This window comes from Gavia stellata, chromosome 29, assembly GCF_030936135.1.
Source record: "Gavia stellata isolate bGavSte3 chromosome 29, bGavSte3.hap2, whole genome shotgun sequence".
In the NCBI taxonomy this organism is placed as follows: Eukaryota; Metazoa; Chordata; class Aves; order Gaviiformes; family Gaviidae; genus Gavia; species Gavia stellata.
Window position 1 is genome coordinate 8,130,523 of NC_082622.1, and position 24,070 is coordinate 8,154,592.

General features: G+C 53.3%; 4 protein-coding genes across 6 annotated transcripts in view; 2 read left to right on the plus strand and 2 right to left on the minus strand.

Annotated features, from left to right (window-relative positions):
• Positions 1 to 1,648: 1,648 nt before the first annotated feature.
• Positions 1,649 to 6,532, minus strand: RPA2 (replication protein A2). Its single transcript, XM_059830861.1, has 9 exons — positions 6,517 to 6,532; positions 6,202 to 6,314; positions 6,002 to 6,103; positions 5,790 to 5,903; positions 4,787 to 4,861; positions 3,998 to 4,115; positions 3,576 to 3,682; positions 3,299 to 3,393; positions 1,649 to 2,512 (listed from the first exon to the last, which is right to left on the minus strand). The coding sequence occupies exons 1-9, from the start codon at positions 6,530 to 6,532 to the stop codon at positions 2,428 to 2,430; spliced, it is 825 nt and encodes a 274-aa protein (XP_059686844.1). The 3' UTR covers positions 1,649 to 2,427.
• A 312-nt stretch (positions 6,533 to 6,844) lies between these two features.
• SMPDL3B (sphingomyelin phosphodiesterase acid like 3B) lies at positions 6,845 to 13,921 on the plus strand. Its single transcript, XM_059830676.1, has 8 exons — positions 6,845 to 6,896; positions 7,006 to 7,225; positions 8,866 to 8,963; positions 9,527 to 9,670; positions 10,270 to 10,442; positions 10,597 to 10,777; positions 11,385 to 11,518; positions 13,509 to 13,921. Exons 1-8 carry the CDS (start codon positions 6,845 to 6,847, stop codon positions 13,899 to 13,901), a joined length of 1,395 nt encoding a protein of 464 aa, XP_059686659.1. The 3' UTR covers positions 13,902 to 13,921.
• A 1,648-nt stretch (positions 13,922 to 15,569) lies between these two features.
• On the plus strand, positions 15,570 to 18,546 carry XKR8 (XK related 8). The gene is made up of 3 exons (XM_059830914.1): positions 15,570 to 15,865; positions 16,647 to 16,846; positions 17,621 to 18,546. The coding sequence occupies exons 1-3, from the start codon at positions 15,570 to 15,572 to the stop codon at positions 18,358 to 18,360; spliced, it is 1,236 nt and encodes a 411-aa protein (XP_059686897.1). The 3' UTR covers positions 18,361 to 18,546.
• A 3,824-nt stretch (positions 18,547 to 22,370) lies between these two features.
• EYA3 (EYA transcriptional coactivator and phosphatase 3) overlaps positions 22,371 to 24,070 on the minus strand; it is a 64,950-nt gene continuing 63,250 nt past the window's right edge. For all 3 annotated transcript variants that reach the window (XM_059830684.1, XM_059830681.1, XM_059830682.1), the window contains one exon: positions 22,371 to 23,694. In XM_059830684.1, the coding sequence (XP_059686667.1) occupies positions 23,614 to 23,694 (81 nt within the window). In that variant the 3' untranslated portion in view covers positions 22,371 to 23,613. The remainder of the gene's footprint in view (positions 23,695 to 24,070) is intronic.

Sequence of the window (24,070 nt, forward strand, 5' to 3'; positions counted from 1 at the left end):
AGCTTAAAACTGCTGCCCCTTGTCCTGTCGCTACAGGCCCTGGTAAAATGTCTCTCTCTTCTATATAGGCCCCCTTGAAAGTACTGAAAGGGCGCAGTAAGGTCTCCCCGGAGCCTCCTCTCCTCCAGGCTGAACTGCCCCAACTCTCTCAGCCTTTCTTCATGGCTTCATACGATGTACAAAGCTTCAACCAAGAGACCCACCACAGTGGCAGCAGCCAACAGGTGTTTAAGTCACTCCAGAATCCAGTCTTTCCTTCTCCCAGGGGAAAAAATAATTGCTGGACTACGGCTGGGGAGGATGGGCTCCAGGGAAGAGGAGGGGAGCAGAACATAGAGGAAACCAGAACAACTGAAAATGCCCAAGTGTTTTTCCTTGTCTCCTTTATCTGAGCCAAAAGCATTCTAGGTTTGGATTTCACCATTAGTTCACAAAGTTTTAAAATGTAAACTTTCTGTGAAGCAGCCAATGCTTCTGTCCCCTAAGGCCTATTCCAAATCATCTAGCCAGACAACAGCAGATGCTCCTGGATGCTTTGAAGATCAAACAGCAAATGGAGATTAGGCAAAGACTTAAACTCCCTCCCCAGCCGATGAGCTTTTCCTCTCCAGTCACATCACAAGTGTTTTGTCCAGCCGCACAACTACTCTACTGCGAGCAATTCTGTTCATCTTCCCTTCCAAAAATCATCAGGGATTTTCTTCCTAACATGCACACCTCCTGCAAAAGGGAAATGACAATACTTTTGGCTTCTAGATCTGCCAGACTCCATAGTCTGGAAGTTCACCTGTTACACATCTACAGCACAATTTAGCCCTGCAAGTGCACCACGGGCTACAGCTGTGCCACTCTCTGAACCTGAGCAGCACACATGTGTTTTGCCCCAGCATTAATGCCAGGAGCAGACACCCTGGGTCCAGCAGCCAGCCCCACAGATGTGTATACAGGGAAGAACTGCTTTTTCAAAGCCAGGTCACTTCACCAGTCGCAGGTAACATAAACCCCGTGACTTGCAGCTCCCGTGGCACCCAGAGTCAACCAGCCTGTGAGCCCACCGGTGTCAGCCCTGGCTGCATGTGCCATTTTTCCAGCAGGCCCCTGGGAACTCGACATGCAGCAATCAAAGGACAGGTGAGCACAGCACAGCAAACCAGGCTCCCTTCCAGCAGGCAGCAAGCGCCTTTCGGTGTCTCAGCGTTCAGCTTGAAAGATCCCAGGTCCTGCTTTTCAGCAAGGCATTCACCACAAAAGCCATGGTTCCTCTTGCGAGAACAGCTTATGGGGTTGCAGTGAAAAATGCTCCTGAAATGCTGCCATTAACAAATGCAAAACAATTCCCAGAAGGTACTTTTCAGCTTTGCGTTTTATAAAACAGGAAGCACATCGTGACTAAAAGGACAGAAATACGCTGAAGGAGCTGCCCTCAGCACGCTGCCTCGCTCAACAAGGCAGGCTTGTGCAGAGAAACAGGAGAGGAAAACATGTTATCTCCACCCCAATGCATCACCAATATCAACCCTGCTTTTTCCTAATTTAGTGGGGTTTTTTGTTATGCTTTCAAAATTGTACCACATGATACAATTCATTTGAGCTTCAGCTAAAGCACTTTTGGTGGCAGAAATGATCCTCGCTATATTTGGAACACTGATACAACGTGTAGCTTTCTTCAGTAGTACAATTATTTAATTTCTTAGTGTCCAGACATTCACTTCAGTTTGACCTTTTAAAGCAATTCACTTCAAAAAGAACAACTATAGTTAAAGAAAGTCTGAAAGCATGGGCTGCGCTTTTACCCACATGGCTAGGTTTTGTCAATGCAGATGGTTTTCTTCTTTAGGGAAGAAAAGCCTCTACAGCCACACACGCATGCAAGACTAACCTAAGTTAAAATTTTATTGGAAACACTCAAAAGTTCTAGTAACAAGATCACCTCATAGTACAAATATAGATTTAAATGCATAAACTAAACCAATTAAAAAATCTACTCATGATTACTGTACATTAGTGGAATATTACTCTTGGCTACCCACTTTGTGAATGAAATGGAATGAAAGCTGAGTTAGGAGAAACAGCTCTAGAAACAAAAGACAATCTGCCCAGGACAATATTAGAAAGAGGTTAGTCTTTCTAACACAGGCATCATCTAAGGAGACAAAAACAAACTGAAGGCTCTGAAGCTTTGAGGAGCTCAGTTTTCCCATGTCTGTTTATGCTTTCAGTCACATGGTCACAGCACATAATCGAGTCCAGTTAACAGAATCCCATACATTCTGCTGGTCCTTGAATTCCAAGGAGGCACTCACAGAGTAACTGGGACTTTCAGAGGCTAGAAAGAGCAAAGATCACCTTCCACATTGCAAAGCTTGGCAGGATAATGTGATACATGGACAAGCATTTGCTTATAACTAAATCCATCTGGAAGTAACTTCACTCAGCATCTGTCGACTTATAGTGATCATCATCCACAGTGGAGTAGATGTGTCCCTCGCTGCTAAGGAATTCAACTGCTTGCCTTTGAAGAAAAAAAACCACAAAAGCAATTGCTAACTAGTTCGTATCAACACCTTTCTCTCAGGGATTTCCCACTTAGAGACCCCATCTCTACTGTTCCCTTCTGGCGTCTGCCCAGGGAAGCTCTCGGTGGCTCTATCCTGTGAGCAGTTTAAGTGCTGCTCCACCAGTCAGTAGATACAGAAAGTTTCTCCAAAGCTATGGCAATATGCTCCCCCAGAAGCTCTTAGAGTCCACCTGCCACAGAGGGGAAGGCCACCACTCTCAGTACTTCCCAGGTAAAAGCAGTACCTAGGACTCTGCTTCAAAGGAGACAGAACACAGAAAGATAATAGACATTAATTATTGTCTTTAGGCTTCACTGCTTTTCCAAGTCTCGGGGAGAAGAAGTTATAAGAGACAGCAAAGGAAAAGAGAACAGAAACAGTCTATTCCCAAGTTTTGATCGCTGTGCAGAGAGCAAGGTAGCCCTTGAAAATACTGCTGAGGCACTGCAGTGCTCCCAGGGCCTTTTACTTTGCTACTGAACTGTTAAACAGCTGGTTCTGACAATAGGGAGTGAAGCGTTTTATCACCCCTTCAACTGACAATGGCTCAGTCGCAGCTGTTCAAGACTTCAAAAGCTCTGGCTCACTACTGCCTCCCACTGGGAACATCTGAAATTACCAGTGCTGTTGAACAACCAAGGATCTGGGCTTGCCCACTATTTTCCTCTCTGCCTCCTTTTATCAGACTCCAGGAAGGACTGCCTGGATTTCCAGAACATTTTTTGTTTCTACACACTTACTTGATTGTTGACATGCTCATATTGTGGAGCTGATGTTTCAACTCTTGAAGACTCATACCTTCTGGGACAGGGCAGTTCTTAATCAAGTTCAGCACCTGCAAAAGCAAGAACTACCATTAGCACACAGCTGGGCTTCCCTATCATCAATGGACAGCAGTGTCGAGGAAGAACTATCTGTCTTCAAAGAGTAACTAACCTTTCATTTCTTTGTCCTACATCACGCTGCAGCAGCCTACGCTGCAACTGCTGTGTTACTGGAGAAGCTGCTTGCACCTACCTGACTCTGATGGGCTGTGAGTCCGTTCACTGGTAGGCTGCCACCTCCTCCATAGCCCCCCATGTCACCTATCCCAGCAGAGGAAAACGACTGAGGCACTCTTGATGCTGACTGAAATTACGAGAGTATAATTGCTGTGGTTACAGAGGCTGCCACAAGCCTACGGCATTAAAGACTCATTATTTCAGAGAGACAGGAATTGAAAATAGACTCCCAAAAGAAACCCCTGAAAATGGACTGAAACACAGTCTCTCTCCAAGGAAGCCAGGACTCCTGATACACCTTCACTGCAGCCCTCCAATACCTTGAAGCTTTCCAGCCCCACAACTAGTATACAATTTCCCCAACGAACCAAGAGGTCCCTCTCTTTGGGAGATAACCAGTAACCCAGTAAGGGCCAAGATGGAATCTCAAGTACGTACGTACCGTAAGATTTTTTCTGAGGATCATATGCGCATTGACAATCTCTAGTATGTGTGTGGTGAACTCATTCATATTTTCCAGAGGCATTATCTTAAATGCCACCAAGCTTTTTTTATTCTTTCAGAGGGGGGAAAAAAAAAAGCAAAGAAAAAAAAATTAACATCACAGCAACAGCAACATGGTTAACAGCCAATCCAACCATTCTCTCCAGGAACAGGGATAGTGGTGGGTAGGGAACTTGTCTGCATGTAACTGCTCCACAATTTTCTGACTTACATTTTCAGATGTGATTTTGCAAGACAATGCAGACAGGGTAACTTTCTCTTTCTAACTGGCTGGTAATTAATTGCACTTTGCTTTATCACATGCACCATTATTTGAATATTTAATCATATATTTAGTTATAATATTTAGTTATGAGGCAACCACATCACATAATATGCTACAGGAAGCGTCCACATTAACCGAACCTGGTCTAAGCTCTACAGTACAAGCACCCAAGAACCTGGTGGCCAGTATTCTGTTCTGCTGAAAACAACGCACTGATGGAAGAATGGCACTTTAAATGGGTCCTCTGTCCTTTGCGTTTAGGAACAATTAAAGTGTTATTAAACACAGCCCTGGCAAAAACACTGAAGGACTTGTCCCCAGGGAAAGGATGAGCAAAGACCACAATTAAGTGGATGTTCTAAAGGGAGCCCACTAACACTGTGCCAGATCACCAATCCTTCATGGCATTGCTCCAGCCTCATGACTTGAGGAGTCAGACATGGGTAACATCATCTTACCTGGAAAGAACGAAGATGACCAGCTACTTTTACGTAAGTTCCTGGAGGTACCACAACATTCTCACCACCTGCCTCCTAACAGAGAGAAAAAGGAGAAAGGAAGGTTTTGCTGATTCACATTTCCATTTCTCATTATCACAACAAATGACTTAGGAAACGAGGCTTATCGCAAGCAAACACAAACGGAATGCATTCCTACGTCCAGTAAGAGCAGCTGGGTAAACATAACTGTAAATGACAAATAGAGAAAAAAATATTTGCTCGTTTGAACACACTGTACACTTAACAGCATTCAAAGCCAGTTGTCTGCCCTGCTGTCTCTGTCCACTTCTGAGTGGTTTTCACAGAGCAACAAGAGGAAAGAACCCTCAAAATAGTAAAAAAGCAGGTTTTCCACTGTGTAACTTGGCTAGGGGAATGGAAGCAGTCCAGAACCTTTTCTGAAGTTATGCTAAACTGGCAGTTAATCCAACTGAATGTCTGCCTAATTACTCTCCCAAACTTGTTTAACTGAACTCAGCTGTTTGCCTTCAAATATATGTTACAATAACACAGGCTAGCTTTAAAGGCCAGCAGTGAAAGTTATCAGCACTTCAGAAGGCATGCATCAGAAAACAAGACAATATTCATCAGTACACGTCTTTGCCTCAATCACCGAGCCACACAGAAAAATCTCCATTCGCCCCTCTCCTTGTATTTCTACACAAAGGTACTGAGCATGCACCTCTCAGTTCAGCTACGAAGTAACAGTTGAGCTTCAGCAGCTAAACTCTAAAAAATTATCCAAAGTGATTCAATGCAGAACCACATATGAATTACAGAACAGGAGAAGGGTCACGTACAGAACCAGTGATCTCTGCTACGGCAGCACCTCCCTTGGCTTTCAGAGGCATGTTATTCCTAAAACACTTCTTGGAACAGCCACATCTTTTTGATCGGTTCTCTCTCTTCAGCGATCCCAAAGCTTTTAAAGAAGCACGTTCATAAGGAATATGGTGCTTACATCAGTATCAACCCACTGCCTGACATCCATCGGGGCTGCCGTCATGTCATCCACTTTGTAGAGAATGTTTGTCGGTGCTTTCTCAGCGTGCCGAATTATCCCCATAATGGTGACCTGCATTGGGAGAGGGAAGAGCTTATCCGGGAAGGCCCCGGGAAACGAGTCTGCTTTACCCACAGCCTTCCCGCTCGCTGCTTTCTCCCGGCGCCCACCTGGGAGATCTCCACGTCGCAGATGCGGAAGGTCTCGTCGACCTGCTCGGCTGCCAGCAGCTGCGACACGGTGCAGGGCACGATGTTCTGGGAGCGGATTCTCTGCAAGGGTCGGCGGGGCCGTCAGCGCCGCCGGGGAGCGGCCGCCCCTCTCCCCGCTCCTCCGGCCGCCGCGGCCCAGCGCCCCGCTCCCGGCCTACCTGCTTCTTCTCCGCCTGGGTGCCGGCGGGGGGGCCGAAGCCGCCCGGCGACTGCGTGTAGCCGCCCGCGGGCCCCGAGGTGCCCACGCTGCCGTACCCGCCCTCGAAGGTACCTGAGGGGGAAGAGGGAGAGCCGGTGAGGCGGTGGCGGTGACGCGCCCCTCGACCCTGCCGCCAGCGCCGCCGCCGCCATCACGGGGCGCGGCGGCGGCCTCGTCGTCCCCCCCGTCTCCGGCGGCCCCAGGCGCCCCGCGCCGCCCCCAGGCGCCGGCCACCGGCCAGGCCCACCGCCGCCCGGCCGCCCCCGGCCCGCACCGTGTCCGCTCCACATGGCTACGGCCGAACGTCGGGCGCCAGCCGGCCCGCGCGCACCGCCCCTTCTCGCGCCGCTGGTTCCTGCCCAATCCGTAGGCGCAGTTCCGCCGGCCGGCAGCCAATCACGACACCTCACTTTCCGGCTCCTTCCAATAGGAGGAGGCCGCGGGGAGGCGGCCGGCGCCATTTTGGGTGCGGGCGCTGCCCAGCAGCGGCCAGGTGAGGGGCGGGGCGGGGCGGGGCGGGGCGGGGCAGCGCAGCGCAGCAGCGACCGACCGACATACATACATACATACATACATACATACATACATACATACATACATACATGCAGCCCGTCGCGCTCCTCCTGCTCTGCCCGCTGGCCGCGGGCCTGTCAGGTAAGGGGAGGCAGCGTGCCCCGCTCCCCGGCCGGGCGGGGGGTCCCGAGCGGTGCCCCGTGGCAGCGCCGCGCCCCCCGCCCCGCTGAGCCTCGGCGTCTCCCGGCAGCGACAGGGCGCTTCTGGCACGTCACCGACCTCCACTGGGACCCCGACTACGACGCGGCGGCGGGCGCCGGGCAGGTGTGCCCCTCGGGCGGCTCCCGCGCCGTGCCCGCCGCCGGGCCCTGGGGCAGCTACCTCTGCGACGCGCCCTGGCGCCTGCTCGCCTCCGCAGCCCGCGCCATGAGGAGCCGCCTGCAGCGGCCGGACTTCGTCCTCTGGACCGGGTGAGGACGGGCCGGGGGCCGGGAGGGGCCGGGGGCCCGCCGGGAGCGCATCGGCCGCCCGCCAGCAGCGGCATTCGGCCGGGCTCTGAACCCGCTCACCGACGGGCCTCTCCTCAGCTCGCCGCCTCCGTCCTCCCGCTGCAGTCCGGCGGGCTGAGGAACGGTGTGCGCCCCTTCAGAGAGCTGCTCCTCCGAGAGGAGGCACGCCGGGAGCTGGCAGTGGGGGTGCCGGGGTTAGGCGTCGCGCCTGGGCCGCGGCGAGGCCCTGCCTGCTCGGAGGGACGCCGGGCCCGGTGGGGGAAGGCAGCCGGAGGGCCGGGGCCTAAGGAGCTTCTGGGAGATCCAGGGCTGCTGATGGTAACTATTTTGGAGAGGTGAGAGAAGGATGTGCCTTATTATGCAAAATGGAGGCTGGGGGGAGAACATGACCCCAGTGAGGCCTCTCGACACCAGCAAGAGGCTCCCGACAAGCCCCAGCAGTGAGAAACAGTAAGGAAAGGATCACAACTCACTACCCTTCCTTTTCTTTTTGATTGTGGCCAGCCCTGTCTGACTTCGCACAAACTCCGAGTACCTGAAACGCTTGGGGAAATGGGATGTGCTCTTTCTGTTGGTGCACCAAGTCCTGCCTGTTAGAGGCAGTGGGAGGAGAGCATTGCAGCATTTCTTCAAGCTGTAAAGAGGCACCTGGGAGACTTGTCTCAAAAAGGGGCTGTTTTATTGCTTTAGAAGTATGAAGAACCTCCCCAAATGGAGCATGTTTTCTCCTAGTATGGCATCCAGAAGCGGGTACCCTATTCCACAGGAGGCTTCAATAGCACTTACAGACAGTAAAAGCTTTATTTTGCATGATTGTTGTAAGTGTATATGTCCTCTTGTAATGTTTGCTTTTCTTCTAACAGTGCAACATCAACCTGTAATCTGCTGTAATGTCCAGTCCTAGTTTACAGCGCTGTTGCCTGCCCCCCCGTTTTCATTTTCTGTCTCTGCGGATGATTGTTCGTACTTAGAAGTAGTTATTGGTCCTTATGACTTTATGTTGATTTTTCTTTTTCCTTCAGACTATTTCCCCCAGTTCTTTGACATCATTTTGAATTTTGATCTTCCTCTTGATAGGCTCATTGACAGTCTAGCATCATCTACAAATGCCATAAGCATATTAGTGAAAACATAGAAGTGTGTGTCTGCCACACTTTTGGAGGCAGACCTCAATGATTACTGCCTTACTGGAGGCATTCCTTTGTTTCATGTTTATGAGAGTTATTATCCTGCTGTTCAAACAGCTGTGCAAACAGCTTTGCTTCACTATTGCCGATCAGATGTTGACCTGAGATTGCAAAATGCTGTTCCTTGCAATATCTCCAGTCAGGTTTAGTGTTGGGTGAGCCTCCACTTCATAAGCTTGTGTTTAGATTTTTCACGGTAGAATAAAATGGAGCCAGTTTTTACTTTGAGCAATTCCTTGAAACTCCTTCAGTGCCTTGGCCAGTCAAGATAGCACTGGTTCCTGCCCCAAAAGCTTTGACTTTATTTTCTAGGAGGCAAAAAGAGAAATAAGCAAGTTTCTCTGCCTTGCTTACCACTTTAAGCATATGCCCTGTTAGTCACATACAGTGACTGTGCTGCTTTTATTTTTCTAGAGATGATACTCCACACGTCCCCAATGAGAAGCTTGGAGAAGAAAAGGTTCTGCACATAATAGAAAATCTGACTTCTCTGATAAAAGAGACATTTCCAGGTAGGAGTTGAGGGGATGAGAAAGGGAGAGGGGCACAGAGTCGCATGGGAAGAGCTTACCAGGGTGGAGAAATGACAGAATTGGGAAGAGGAAAGGCACAGAAGGGCTGTGGTTGTTGGAACTTGTTTGTCCTCTTCCTAGTTGCTGTATGGCGTGAGGCGTGTCTGTATTGAGGCATCTGATGTGTACTTGTTGTTTCAGGTTAACTCACTCAGAAGAGAGAAAAATAAAATGTTTAGGTAATTAGACATTAAGACTGAAAAGGCTGCAAGATTTCCTCACGCTTAATCCATGTCAGCAGTGGGGGAAGGAGCGTTATTGATGGTGAAAGCTCACTGATTCATCTGTAAAGCCATGGCTCTGGGGTGGCTTGTCCTGAGGAGGGATGGTCAGTGTTGTACCCCCGGTCAATGCAACCACATGGCCGTGGTGAGGATTCACTTTTGCAAAGCTCTCAAACCATGCTGTTCTTTCCAAGTCTGTGAGTGCCTCCGGGAGCTTTGGTGCTGAGGAACTCTGAAGTAAGCATGGATTCCTCTGTGCCTCCTTTTCTCTGTCTCTAGACACTAAAGTCTATGCGGCAATGGGCAATCATGACTTCCACCCCAAGAATCAGTTTCCAGGGAAAGAGCACAGGATCTACAACCGAACAGCTGAACTGTGGCGTCCCTGGCTGAATGATGCTTCCGTTCCTCTTTTCAGAGCAGGTATGGCACCACTGGCTCATGTTGGCAGCACTCTGGGGAGATGGGGCTGGTTAGAAGAATACCACAAATAGTTTTGCCTGCTTCTATGCTCAGAGCAACAGTATTTATAGAGTTATTTGCAGAGGAATTGTCCAATTTAATGCTGATTTCTGGCACTGAGTTCTGCTGCATATGAGAAAGGAAGTTTCTTTATGCTTTAGTCTCTCCTGCTTTCCTCAAGTTACTGGAAAGTATCCCTACAGAGAATGCAGAGTGGTAAGCTTCAGTGGAAGAAAAATGATCTTTTAAGAAAGCTGCTGGTGCAGGCTAGTGCTGTGGCTCTCTAGGGCTGCCCAGCTCCTGGTGCTGCACACTGTCCCCATGCAGGGTCTCCCTTCACCTGGAGAGGCATAAGCATGACAAGAGATACACAGGGGGAAGAGTGGCTCCAAATCCCCATCCTGAAGTGGTCAGAGCGCTGCTGGCACCTTGTCCAGACAGTGACTCTGCTGTGGCCATTGCCAAGGAGAGCTGAGAGGGATGGAAACAAAGGGATCTGGGGTCACAGCAACCAGCGTGACCAGACCTCCAGCTCTTTCCCTGCTGGTTGCATTTTTCAGGAGCTTTCTACAGTGAGAAGCTGCCCAACCCAAGGACAAGGGGGAGAATGGTTGTCCTCAATACCAATCTGTACTACGACCAGAATGATGAGACAGCTGGTGAGGATGATCCTGGAGGGCAGTTCCAGTGGCTGGAAGAAACACTGACCAATGCCTCTAGAGCAGATGAAATGGTATTACAAGAAATTAATAAACAAACTTTGTAGAAGGCTTCTCCCAGCCTGGAAGCTCTTCTCATCCCTGCTCTCCCCTCTGTGCAGTCACAGCAAGCCAGTGCTCTGTGGGAAGTATGGGCTTTGTGTTCAGTACAACTCTCCGCTTTTGTAGGTCTACATCGTGGGGCACGTCCCTCCTGGCTTCTTCGAGAAAAAACGAGGCAAGCCTTGGTTCCGGAGTGGCTTTAATGAACGATACTTGAAAATTGTGCAGAAGCACCACAGAGTGATTGCTGCCCAGTTTTTTGGGCACCATCACACGGACAGCTTTCGGATGTTTTACAGTGATACAGGTACTGGTTCTGGCCACCCAAGCATTTGCATGATAGCTTTTCCAACCCCCAGAAAGTCACTGTCGATGAGAGTTTTCAGTGGCTGTTAGCTGAATGCAGCTGAGAAGCCAGAAAAGGCTTGTAAAATGCCTTGGCCAACAGAAGACAACAGTGGTTCTGATCTCTACCCCCAGCCTGTAGCTCCAGCGCTCCTTCCTGTTTACTCTCAAATTTTGTTGTTTCCCCTCAGTCCTCGCAGCTTCTTGCCTGCTCCCTATTGATGGGGTTTGGACATCAGCTGAGACATAAGGGAGCAGTTATGAATCTTTGCATTGGGGTTACGGGTAGTGCGCTGGGTCTCCTTTGCTGAGTGTGGTTCTCTTGCGTACCCTCATTGCAAGAGTCTTCGACAGCAGTGGAAAGCCTGTTCTCAGCTGCAGCAGTCCTGTGTTCGATCCCTGATGCCGTTCAATGTGCTGATCTTTATGTGTGCACTATTGTAACTAGGGCTGGTGGCAAAGCTGCTGTATGGAGTGTGATCGGTTCCTGGAGAGCTCACTGCAGCATGGGCAGGGTGTGATACAATCCAGGGTCTCCCATACATGCGTTGTTTTGCCTTTCTGTTAAGGTTCTCCAATCAATGTCATGTTCCTGGCACCTGGAGTGACTCCCTGGAAAACAACATTACCTGGAGTGAGCAATGGAGCCAACAACCCTGGGATTCGGGTGATCGACTATGATCCAGACACCCTTCAAGTGTTGGTAGGGGATCCTCACGTGCTGCACGCTGCAGTTCTAGAAGGATGCTTTAATTCTCCGTGTGGTTTTAACAGGCAGGACTACAGGAGCCAAGCGGCTGTGTAGGAGAGGACCTTAATCAAGATATTTCAGCCTCATGGCTAGCACAAAGATTTAGTAAGAGTGTCAGTGAGTAAAGGCAAGGCAACCACAGTCAGTTGGCCCAGGCCTTCTGCTGGGATGAGTTTCCCAGGGCAGTGCAGGACAGGCTTTGTTGTGTTTGCAGACGACACCAAGTTGGGTGGGAGTGTTGATCTGCTCGAGGGCAGGAAGGCTCTGCAGAGAGATCTGGACAGGCTGGATCGATGGGCCGGGGCCAATTGTGTGAGGTTCAACAAGGCCAAGTGCCAGGTCCTGCACTTGGGTCACAACAACCCCATGCAATGCTACAGGCTTGGGGACGAGTGGCTGGAAAGCTGCCCGGCAGAAAAGGACCTGGGGGTGCTGGCTGAATATGAGCCAGCAATGTGCCCAGGTGGCCAAGAAGGCCAATGTCATCCTGGCTTGTATCAGAAATGGTGTGGCCAGCGGGAGGAGGGAGGTGATCGTGCCCCTGTACTCAGCACTGGTGAGGCTGCCTCTCGAATACTGTGTTCAGTTTTGGGCCCCTCACTCCAAGAAGGACATTGAGGTGCTGGAGCGTGTCCAGAGAAGGGTGACGGAGCTGGTGAGGGGTCTGGAGCACAATCTGGAGATGAGGAGCGGCTGAGGGAACTGGGGTTGTTCAGTCTGGAGAAGAGGAGGCTGAGGGGAGACCTTATTGCTCTCTACAGCTACCTGAAAGGGGGTTGTGGTGAGGTGGGTGTTGGTCTCTTCTCCCAAGTGACAAGCGACAGGACAAGAGGAAATGGCCTCAAGTTGCGCCAGGGGAGGTTCAGACTGGATATTGGGAAAAAGTTCTTCCCTGAGAGGGTGGTGAAACACTGGAAGAGGCTGCCCAGGGAGGTGGTGGAGTCATCATCACTGGAGGTGTTCAAGGAACGTGTGGACGAGGCATTGTGGGACATGATTTAATGGGCATGGTGGGGTTGGGGTGATGATTGGACTTGATGATCTTACAGGTCTTTTCCAACTGTAGTGATTCTGTGATTCTGTGTTCTTCATGTCTTTAGCTAGTCTCCTTTGACACTTGCTTTATTACCCAGGTAACGTGGATTGCCGAACTTCTCTTTGGGGATTGACAGACTTGTTGAACCCCCCCAAAAAAACTTTTAACTGTCTAGAAAATTATTTGGGTCCCCTACTTGCTAAATTGATTCATTTGTAATAGATCTGAACTTAGGTGAATTGTAGGGGCAGTGTCTGTTTCCTCTGTCTCTTATTTGCAAAGAGGTAGAGGATGAAGTGTTTGTGCCTTTCTTTGCAATGGATAAGGCTGCTCTGTAGATGCTCTGTTTACATGTTTGTAGCATGAGAAGTGAATGCTAAAATACACTGTGGAAGGCTGGGGAGCTAATGAAGCAGAGAGAAAAAGGGCAAGAGACTGAGAACAGAAGTTGTGCAAAACTTTATTCTTTTGTTTGTTCACAGTTGAGAAAATAACTTCACTCAGTAACACTACTCCAACCCTTGGTTCTGCTAGTGGACAGTCTTGATAGTAAATAACAGTGATTCTGAAGCAGGCCAGGCTCAAAATTCCTGATGTTTGGAGATAAAAGTAAAGCAGAGACAAGCCATCCCTTCATCCCTCATGAAACGGCACGCTTTTGTGGTGAATTCTGGAGGCTGTCACCTACGGTGTCTGTCCCCAGGTTCACATCTCGGTGGAAAGCACCTGTTGGGAGGCAGCTCACCCCTGGCTGGGCAGGGCGATGCGCTGCCTGCAGTGACTACACGTCTGTGGTGCTGCACGCCAGCGTCTGGGAGAAGGGGCTGGTCACATCCTAGCCAAACATTTCACTCAAGGGCTGATCCTTTCCTGATTTGTCCTCGTTCTGTTTTTCTCTGCCTGCAGGATATGGTGACTTACTACTTGAACCTAACTCATGCCAACATGATGGCCTCAACATGGGAGGAAGAGTTCCCAACATGGGAGGAAGAGTATAGGCTGACCGAAGCCTTCCAAGTCCCTGATGGCTCTGCGCACTCCATGCAGACGGTGCTGGAGAGGATATCAAAGGATCCACACTATCTGCAGCAGTACTATGAGTTTAACTCTGTCAGATACGACCTCACCCCGTGCGAGGAGACCTGCCGCATTGATCACGTTTGTGCCATCAGGGAAGTTGATTTTACAAAATACAATGAGTGTGTTAAAATCAGCAGCTCTGCCTCTGCCGTCACCAGTGGTTGGCTTTTATTATTCTGCTTGCTCTTAGGACTTGTCAGTCCCCAGCAAGCACTGTAATGACAGAGCAAGAGAAAATGAGAGCACAGGTTCACGATGCACACGAATCAGCAATTGTGAGTGCTTTGGCATTGAGAACTTGCTCAGAAACCAAGACAAAATCAGTGGCTTTTACTAAAAGCTCTATGGTGTTGATTTGAAATCTTCTAGAAAAGCTTGATGTTGTCAGGAAAGGGCAGTGATTGCTACAAAGTCTTTTTGTGCCAGACTGGCTTGCATCAGGGAGTCTGTCTGCCTTCTGCTGTGACTTCTGAGGTAGTCTCACAAATCGGGTGAAGACAAGGCCTCCCCGTGGACTTTAACTTACCGTGGATGAGAGTTGTGAGCTGCTGCGTGTTCCCAAGGAGTCTGCTGCCAGGTGGGTTCCTCACGATGGCACACGCTTCTCTTCTGGAAAGACCACACAACCGGCACCCCAGAAGGTCTTGTTCCGGTGGCCTTGTACAGCAGCAGCCTTGCCTTTGGCTTATGAGCAAAGCCAGGTGGGATGAACTCATCCTTTGACAGTGTATGAGCTTCAGCAAGTTTGGGCCATGACTTTTACTTGTCAGTGCCCAAGATGAGGCTCCAGGGCAAGAAGCTTGACTGTTTTTTAAATTTTTGTTTCTTTTTTCCACCTAATCGCTGAGCATAAACAGCTCTTCCCTTCTGTGCTCTCTTAACTCGCATCCACTTAGTTTCTTCCTTCAGCTGGGCACTGCAAGCTGACGTTGACCGCTTCGCCATTAAGAAACACTGAACGATTTGGTGTTTTACCAGCCTTGGGCTTTGCTAGCTTCTCTGAGAACCTGGAGGGAACCAATGCAAAGTGATGGTGCCAGACCCATTAGGTACGGGTGAATGAGACACAGGAGGAGTATTTGTGCTGCCTGTAAGAGGCAGCTCCGGGTTCCCAGGGGTCTGGCTGTGGGCAGAGCGGGAGCTCGCAAGGTGGTGGGGTGTCTGCTTGGAACACGCAGCCTGAGCATGCCCTGGAAGAGCACCAGCCCTGGTGGCTCCCGCAGGTGGTCTGTGTGCCTCCGACGGACCATTCCGCCAGAAAGGTGCAGGCAGGGTCTAAGAGTGGAAAGGGCTGCGGGGGCGAGGACAAAGCCTGCGAGTGGAGCAGCGTAGGCTGGGCATGGAAATGTGGCGTGCCCACCAGGGCAGCCGCAGGGGAATGGATGCCTCGTGTCGGAAGAGGAGTGAGGGCACAGGAGGAGTAGCTGCCTGGGGCTTCGCAGCGTGGTTGGTATTTGCTCCTTACTGAGAGAGTGGTGATGCACTGGCAGAGGCTGCCCAGGGAGGTGGTGGAGTCACCGTCACTGGAGGTGTTCAAGGAACGTGTGGCCGTGGCACTGCGGGACATGGTTTAGTGGGCATGGTGGGGTTGGTTGATGGTTGGACTCGATGATCTGACAGGTCTTCTCCAACCTCAGTGATTCTGTGATTCCCGAGGTGCCTGCGGGAGGTGTGGGCACGGGCAGAGGCCGGGCTGGGCCCGGGGGCTGCGACAGCGGCGGGTGGCGGAGCCGGGCGGTGCAGGGGCTGCCCCGCGGGTGCAGGGCTACCGAGGGGGGCGCTGCAGCCACCGGCGGGGCCTGGGCGGGGCGGCGGGAGGCAGCGGGGGCGTGGCCGCCGGTCCGGGGGCGTGGCCGGGAAGTGGGCGTGTCCGTGGCGGCCGCGCTGATGGCGGCGCCGGCTGCCCCGCCGCGCTTCGGGCCGCTGCAGCTGCTGCTGGCGGCGGCGGGGACGGCAGCGGCGGTGCTGGACGTCTGCGCCGACGGGTGGGTGGCGGCGGAGTACGCGCGGGGCGGGCACCCCGGCTGGGCCGCGCTGGCGCTGGCGCTGCTGGCCGCCGCCTCGGTCGCCACCCAGGCCTGCAGCTGGCTCTGGCTCCGCTCCGACCCGCCCGCCCTGCGCCCCGCCGTGCCCCCGTGGCTGCTCGCCGCCCTCCACCTCCTCCAGCTCGGCTTCCTCTTCAGGTACGGTACCCCCCCCCGGCATTCCGCCGACATCCCCCCCCTCCCGCACCCCCCGGGCATCCCTGCGGTGCCTCCCCCGCACCCCCAGGCATCCCCACGGCGTTCCCGGCCCCTGCCCTCCGCCCCAGCCTCTCCCGCTGCCCTCCCAGGCCGCCCCCTCACCCCGCTCCCGCGGGGAACGGGGCCCGACCCCCTGCAGCTGCCGCTCTGCCCGGGGAACCCCTCGGGCATCCTGACACCCGGGGACGGGGGGTGCCCGGGTCGGGATGCCCAAAGGGCTCCCCGGGTAGAGCGGTTTGGCCCGGCCCCGGGTTGGAGCCATGTGGAAACGTGTCGGCGGGAGCCACCCGCCTCCCTCCAGCCGAAGTTTCCCACCCGCATCCCGAGGCACCGGCTTTGCTCTGTCTCCTGGTGCTGTCACCGCTGCCGGAGGCCTCCTGCCAAGCACTGGGCGTTGGAGCCTGCGGAGTGGCGAACACCCCGAAATCTTGTCTCGTCCTTGGCTCTCCTGGCTGTTTGGGGAGGCATCGTGGCCTCCCCAAAGCCCTCCGTGGAAGGAAATAATCCTGCTGCTTCCGCCAAGGGCGATGCTCAGTTTCGTGCTTGAACTTCACAGGGCAGCTGGGCGTCGCGTGGCCGCTGCGGTGCTTGGCTTGGCGAGGGAGCGGTTCGAGCATAAATGGGAGCGTTTTAAGTTGTCCTGCCAGGGCAGCGTGAGGACCAAGGGGCATGCTGTGTTGCCCCTGGGCAGCCCCTCACCGCTGGCCGGGTCCCCACACAGGTGCCTCCACGCTCTGAGGGTGGGCTGGAAGGTGTGCTGGACAAAGGCGGCGGTGGAGGAGGAGGAGCAGAACCGCATGGCCTTCCTCTCCCACGACATCAGCATGCTGCGCCTCTTCGAGACCTTCTTGGAGAACACCCCGCAGCTCACCCTGCTCCTCTACGTTATCCTGCGCACGAACAAGGCAGAGCCCTCCCAGGGTGAGGGGTCTGGGGCCAGGGAAGGGGGGTGCAGGGGTGCAGGCTTGAAATCAGGGCAGGCTTGGATGGGACAGACCAGATGGGCTGTCCAGGGGCTGCAGGACCCAGCAGGACACTTCTTCTGTCCTTGCTTGAGGTGTCATTCTTTTCCCACGTCACTCCTTGCCTTGACGTGGTACACCGGAGGGTGGACCTCTGTCCGGTGCTCGCGTGCCCCAATGCAGTATGCTGGGCTTGGGGTGGGAGGGTTGGAGCAGGGGGACCTCTGTGGTTATTCCCCTGTGTGCCCCAGGAGAGGCTGAGGGTCAGGAGAGAAATTGGGAGCCTGCTGGGGGGTCGGGAGATGCTGTTGTGGGTATGGATGGAGGGTGGAGCGCAGGCTACTGAGGAGGTGCATTGGTACCCATCCTGGGGTGGGAAGCAAATGTCACTGCAGTGAACTGGGGAGCCCAACCATGTGCTGGTTGGGTGGAGCCTGCACTCATCTCCTGCCCGTGTCGGCTGGGGGCTTCCCTGGCTGGGAGACGGGCTCTGCAGAGCCGCTCGGTCCCATTGCTTCTTCCCCTTCTCCTGGGCAAGGCCGGGCAGTAGCCTCCTCCTCAGGGAGGGCAGAAGGCCGGGGGAGAGATGCAGGTGCTGAGGCTCTGACCCTCCACAGCAGCTGCTTTGCAAACTGGTGGGAAGCTCATTTTAGCAATGCCGGGGAGGGGGAGGTTTGAGCTGGGCTGGGCCCCCCTCAATCTGCCCTCAGCATCTCCACCACTGTGTTTGCAGGACTGGGGATCTGTACTGCGTTCCTGTGTGTGACCTGGTCTCTGCTGGACTACCACCAGTCCCTGCGCTCCTTCTTGCAGGACAAGTACGAGCTGAGCCTGGGCTCCTCCATCATCTACTTCCTGTGGAACCTCTTCCTCATCTGCCCCCGCATCCTCGTGGTCACCCTCTTTGCCCTGCTCTGGCCCTACAGCGTGGCTGTCCACTTCCCGCTCGTGTGGCTGGCGATGTTCCTCTGGGTCAGCCTGCAGGACACGGACTTCATGGAGTCACCCGGCCCCGAGCAGCTCTACCGGGCCATGGTAGCTGTGATCCTCTACTTCAGCTGGTTCAACGTGGCGCAAGGGAGGACGCTGTACCGCAGCATCATCTATCACGGCTTCATCCTGGTGGACAGCACGCTGCTGGTCCTGTCCTGGCTCTGGTGCCGGTTCCCCTCGGACGAGCACTCGTACCTTATCCCAGTGGTCTCCGCCGCCCTGCCCTGCTACCTGCTGGGGCTGGCGCTGAGAGTCACCTACTACAAGTGGCTGCACCCCAATGTGCGGGCACAGCAAGAGGGTGGCTATGATGAGGTGGATGCCAACGGGAGGAGCAACGGGCTGGAGTTTCGCTCGCTGTCGGTGCCAGACCTTGTGAACAGGCGGATGCAGTGGCTGGCCCAGGCACAGTTCCCGGTCTCCCGGCCGGTGGGGCAGCACTTCCTGAATGGGGCTGCTGCTGTTGAGTCTGCTGTCTGAGGCCGGCTCCTCCGAAGTGACTTGCCAGGGAGACAGATTTGTTAGTCCTGCTCCTGGTTCTGCCCCCAGGCTGTTGTTTTGGGCAGCTGGAGGGACCTGGCGATGTGTAAGCACCTGCAAGTCCCATGGCACACAGCACAGCTCCCATGGCTGTGCCCTCGGTGAGAGTCACAGTGTTCGTGGGGGCTTCAGCACGTTGCGGTTGCACTGCCCTATCGGCTTCTCTTGTTATTTATTATTAGCTTTTTCAAAAAAAAAAACAAAAAAACCCCAAAAAACAAAAAAAGCAACAGTTTGTTCTGTCTTTCTGTGCCTGCTGCTGCTGCTTGGGGAGGCGGGTGCTGGTGGAGGAAGAGCTTGTTGCCTCCTTGGTAGCAGCTATCTGATCTTTCTGTTTCCAGCCAGGATTTTCCTCCTCCTCCTGTTTTGCTAAGGTCAAAGTTCACCCATTATCGCTGTGTTCAGGGAGGGATGGGGAAGGAGGCAGGGACTCCCCTGCACTGGGGGAGCGGCCAGCCCGGGCGGGCAGGGGCGGTGGGTGCCCACACCCTGGGGAGGGTGTTGTGGGACGGTGCCCCTGCCCTGTGTGCCCTATGGCAGTGCTTTGCCCCTTCAGAAATGGGGAAGTACGTTCCAATGTGGATTCTCTGCGGACAGAAGCGTTGGTTCTGCCCTTTGCCATGTTTGCTGGATCCCTTCCTGCCTTTCTCTTCCTGCAGCGGGCTGCGAGGGGCAGAACTGAAGCTTCCTGCTTGAAGCTGTGCTCTGAGGCCTGGGCTGGGCAGGTCACCCCTTTGCTGCTGCCCCAGACCATCGCTTTTCTCCTTCGAGCAGCAAATGGGGTGGGGTGGGGGCTGGCAGGGTGCAGCAGTGCTGTGGGACCCTGTCCTTCTGGGGGGGGGCAGCAGCTGTGTCCCGGTGTACGGCTGCAGTGTGGCTCAGCACTTCTGGCTTATTACGGACACCTCACGGTCCCTTTGCTGCCATTCCCTCCACCACACCCTGGGCGGTGCTTCTGACACAGTGACCAGGCTGGAGTTGGCCATGACCGGTTTCTCAGCCACAGGTGACCGTTGACGTGGTCGGTGTGGGCTGTGCTGGCTCCTGGGCATGGGCACCCGCTGCTTCCCAGGCGGGGCTGCCCCCGGCTCGGTGCTAAATCCCGAGCGGGCCCCAGAACAGCCCCTGGCTCTTTTTGCTGTTGCCCAGCCAGCAGCTGTGGCACATCCTCCCTGCCCATGGCATTTGGCCCTTAGCCTCTTCCCCTCACCTCTGTCACCCACCCTCCTGGCAGGAGCCTGTCCCAGGAGCGGACACCCCCCCATACCAAGGGAGGGCAGGGCTGGGGAGGCAGCAGGATGCAGCTGGAGGAATAGCCAAAATGCTCCTTTCACAGCTGTTCCTGTAACAAGATAAGCCCATGGCCAAGGACAGTGACCCCACAGCAGAGGATTGTTTGTTGGCCTTGTGCAAAAGGGAAGAGAAGGTTTGTGCGGGACTATCCAAGCGCTCTGTGCCTCCCCTGGGCACTGCAGCAGAGCCAAGGAGCCGGTACCTCCACCGCTGACTCCTGCAGGACACCGCAGGGGAGCGGGGGCTCCAGCGGCTGCTTGTGCCAGCGGCTGCGCTGCGACCTGTGGCACCATCACCCTGAACGCTGTCGGTGCCACCGAGCCCAGCCCAGATTGTCACAGGGCACAGGGACTGACTGCAGGGGTGTCAGAGAACAGGCTGAAGCAGTGACTATAGAAAATAAAGACTTTATTATTTTTTTTTTTCCAGTTCATAGGACAGTTCCCATTACACAGACCATGAACGGGCAAAGGCTCCGCAGCCAGCAGCGCCCAGGGCTCACCCCTCTCCCGCTGCTGAGCTCAGCAAGGGCTGCTGCAAGCTCCTGGGGTCCTGACGCTTTCTGTGAGCATCAGCACGGACATCTTCCCCAGGGCTCCTGGAGGCAGCAAATATTGGTACATCAGGTGGCTTTTTAAAGCCTCCGCAGCTGCGGTGAAGCTGGAGGGGAGGCCAGCAGCACCCAGGCGGGCTTGGTGTCAGCGCCCTGGGCCAGGAGACTGGCTGTCACTCAGGCTTGTCACCAGTTCAGCTACAGGCAGGTCAGGGTTAACAGGAGAGCGCAGAGACAGAAGAAAATCAATGCTTGGATAGAGCATTCCTGCCATACAAGAGACAGGAAGAGTCTTAAATGCAGCCAGCAGAGGAAAAAAATAAAATAGCCAGGTCAACCTTTATTAAACATAAACACAGAAATGTACGATCAGCCTCCTATTATAAAAGTACTTTACATACATTCAAGGAAACATTGTATAAATATCAGTATGAAATTTCACTGGCTGCAAGAGTTTCACACAGCTAAAATTTTGCCGACATCTTAAAATTTCCTTAAAACATTTTAAAGTAAACAAACACAAAGCAAAGCCAGCCAGCTGCCGGGCTGCTTGGTACCTTGGGTCCAGCACTCGCTGCGAGTGCCTGGGCAAAACACATCCCGCCTCCCAGCGCGGGCCAGCACGGCTTTCCTGCAAGCTGCTTTGGACGTCAGTGAAGCAAGGGGGCTGCTCAGCCACGCTGGATGGTGGGAGGTTAAGGCACAGGTTTCAATCCCAAAGTCCAGCCAGCCGGAGTACGAGACGTGCTCCGAACAGGCTGTTTCACAGGCTGGGACATCTCCCAAGCCACTTACAGGAGACCTTTGGATGGGCTGGGGACCCGCAGCGAGATGTTCAGGATCCAGCACAGACTCTTCTGTGACTGCAACTAAGTCCTGATCTTCTGGCCACATTTCAGACCCTGGGAGCAATGGGGCTGCTTCTCAGCATGGCTCACTTCCTACCAGATCTGCTCTGGCTGACGCAGTGACAACACTTCACAGGGATCCCAGATGAACTGGACTCTATGTACCCAGCAGTAATGGGGCTGTAGCCCTGCAGCATCTCTCCCTGCTCTGCATGGGGCCCACGCTGCTGCGAAACATCAGCAGACACCTACACAGGCTGCCCCAGCTGCATGGGAATACCCAGTAACAGACCTGAGCTCTCCGTTTTGTGTATGCGGCAGATGGGAGAACATCCCCTGTGGGCTCCGGCTTCTCTTCAAACCCTTCTGCCGAGCACTACACAGCACGTCCCCAGCTTGCTCCAGGGCTCTGCCGGGCCAGCAGCCGCGAGCAGAGCAGCAGCTCTCAGTGCAGCCAAAAGACATCCCCTCCACTGAGCTCTTCAGGAACACCCACAGCAGAAACTGGCTCCTCAGCTTTTTCTAACGGGAGGAGAGGCCATGTTGCTCGCGGGCAGCAGCTTCTACACAGACGGCATGCTCCTGAAGCAGAGAGCTCCTGGGGAAACATGCAGACCCAGAGCATCGCCCTGAGATCAGAGCACAAGGCCAACACTTAGCAAGGAGCTGGATGGAAAGCAGACTGCTCCCAACGCCTGTGACCACCTTGGAGAAAGAGAAACTCCTCTGATTTTTGTGGTTGTTTTTTTTCAATTGAAAACCAAAACTGGAGCTAGGAACACATGAAACAGAGACCTCTGCGGCCAGTCCCTTAGCTCTGGGGATCCAAACCCCTCGCTCTACACATCTCCTCCACGGTGGTGACTGGAGCTGGCACAGGAACGCTCCCCGGGCACTGCAGAGCGCGTGCAGAGCTCGCCCAGCAACTCTCCCAGCACCGATGGAAATTACTCCTCAGTAATTAATGCTGTGAAAGGAATGCAGCAAACATATCACCTGCTTCTGTGGGCACAGCCTGAGTGGGTCAGCGTCCTCCCTGAAGCAACATGGTCTGAAAGACCAGTCTCCCGTGGGTCCCAGATGGGTGACGCTGGGCTGGAGACCAGAGATCTGGAGGGGTTTGGGTGCAGCTGCGGTGTTTGGCTCAGCAGGAGCCGCCGAGGTGTGCAGTGGGGCGCAGCAGACATCTGTCCTCTGTGCAGAAACCCGGGGCACCTGCTGATTTGGTGCCATCGGGCTACAGGGAAGAGGCAGACACCACTGAACACAGCCTGTCTTGGCACAAAACCAGTGCCCCATGCCAGCCCCCAGTCTCCAGCTGGCTGCTTCTGGCTTGTGGTACTGCAGGTCACTGACTCCACCCTTTTTTTCTGAGATGGTAGCAGAACAATCAGCGTAACCATCACTCCCAAGGCCAGTGTGCTCCAGGCTGCCAAGTCACAGTGTCTTAGAAAATTAAGTCCCTCTTAACAAGGGTTTTGTTTCTAACTATGTAGTTAGGCTAATGCAAAGAAGAATACAAGAAAATGGAATCTGGTTCTACTAAAAGGACTCTACTCTCACAAATGGAGTCAGGAAAGCAGAGGTGAAGGTTAATAACCATACCCTTCCTTGTAACATTCACGAGGGTTTAGTTCTGTCAAATTATTCCTAGTCCAGACGAGGACTCTGTTCACATCTGAGCAGTCTGCAGTAGTGTCGTGCTGTATCTAATGTTCATAGGCAGTTTTGTTTTCCTTTCCAGGGAAAGTCTGTGGGATCTGCCCTCTGGGTCATGGATAGCTCGAACCCAATGATCTCCTGCTTGTTACAGTGCTTGTGCACACGTTGACTAGAAGTCACCAGGATCAACTCAGAACACTCCTCTACAAGGAACCACATATCCCAGAAACATTCCCTTATCTTTCTGTTTTCCAGTAATCCCACGCTGAGGAAATAATATAAGGTCATTGTAATAAATTAACTGCTTTGAATACCCAGGGAAGGAGAGAGGACACATTTCACAGCAATAGAGGTATTTTTGACATTTTCATTAGTATTTCCTATGAAAAAAAAACATAGCTCTTTTCAGCTTTGCAAAACAAAGGAGGTTCAGCTCTGCCATCGGTATTTTTCTATAAAAATAAGGTTTTGTGTTTACTTGGGCTCTACATCTAAGCTGAATAGAAAGGAGAAGGCTCTTACAAATACTTCTGCTGTTGTATCACCCCCTCCCTCTGGAGACTACCTGCTAGAGGAATTCAGCTGGCTTCTGTAAGTCTCTTCTTCAGACAAGCTCTAGCTCTGCTGAGGCTAGTGCTTCTTTATAGGACACCTTTGTACTTGGCAGGGCCTGTGCTCCTGAGGAAATGACCTGGTGTCATGTTCTACTGTACAGTTTGCATTAGGTATGTTTTCTTCATCAAGCTGAAAAGTGAGTCCCCAAATGTATGCGATTTCTGCCTCCCCAATGATGGAGAGGGCTTGCAGGAGCTGCAGTCACACCTTTGCTCCAACTTCTTACAGGAAGTCTAACTCGAGGGCTTGGTGAAGGGACACGAGGTCTGCATGATTTGTGATCCTCCAGAAAGGCATGTTGTGCTGTAACAGAGAGATGCCAAAGTCAGGTTTATCAGAGTGATTTTACAGCTAGGTGGAAGCAGTCAAGGTACACCTGCAGGGTTGTGCAACGCGGTGTTTTTGACAGCACTGTCTGAGCACATCACGTTCAGGAAGGACCTCAGCCGCGTGCACATCACTATCTGAAGCCTATCTTATCTGCGCATCTGTTGACGACGGGCGCTGGCACTGACTATCAGCTGCTTTGCACGCTCATGATGGAAACCTCAGCACTCGGCTGTGAGCTGCTGCTCACGCAGGAAAACCTTTCCAGGGATCCCAGGGAACCTGCGTAGATGACAGCTCTGGCATGTAGCAGACAGCGTGAAGCCTGCAGAGGTGACGTCCTGACAGTAAT

What these genes read in the sequence shown, in the direction of transcription:
- RPA2 (XM_059830861.1), bottom strand. An exon ending in GCGACGTGGAGATCTCCCAG is followed by an intron (nt 5,904 to 6,001) that starts GTGGGCGCCGGG and finishes CTCCCAATGCAG; the next exon opens with GTCACCATTATGGGGATAAT. An exon ending in TCACAGCCCATCAGAGTCAG is followed by an intron (nt 3,394 to 3,575) that starts GTAGGTGCAAGC and finishes TTGCTTTTGCAG; the next exon opens with GTGCTGAACTTGATTAAGAA.
- SMPDL3B (XM_059830676.1), top strand. Translation starts at nt 6,845, where the DNA reads ATGCAGCCCGTCGCGCTCCTCCTGCTCTGCCCGCTGGCCGCGGGCCTG. An exon ending in GATAAAAGAGACATTTCCAG is followed by an intron (nt 8,964 to 9,526) that starts GTAGGAGTTGAG and finishes CTCTGTCTCTAG; the next exon opens with ACACTAAAGTCTATGCGGCA. An exon ending in GATGTTTTACAGTGATACAG is followed by an intron (nt 10,778 to 11,384) that starts GTACTGGTTCTG and finishes CTTTCTGTTAAG; the next exon opens with GTTCTCCAATCAATGTCATG.
- XKR8 (XM_059830914.1), top strand. Translation starts at nt 15,570, where the DNA reads ATGGCGGCGCCGGCTGCCCCGCCGCGCTTCGGGCCGCTGCAGCTGCTG. An exon ending in CAGCTCGGCTTCCTCTTCAG is followed by an intron (nt 15,866 to 16,646) that starts GTACGGTACCCC and finishes GTCCCCACACAG; the next exon opens with GTGCCTCCACGCTCTGAGGG. An exon ending in CAAGGCAGAGCCCTCCCAGG is followed by an intron (nt 16,847 to 17,620) that starts GTGAGGGGTCTG and finishes CTGTGTTTGCAG; the next exon opens with GACTGGGGATCTGTACTGCG.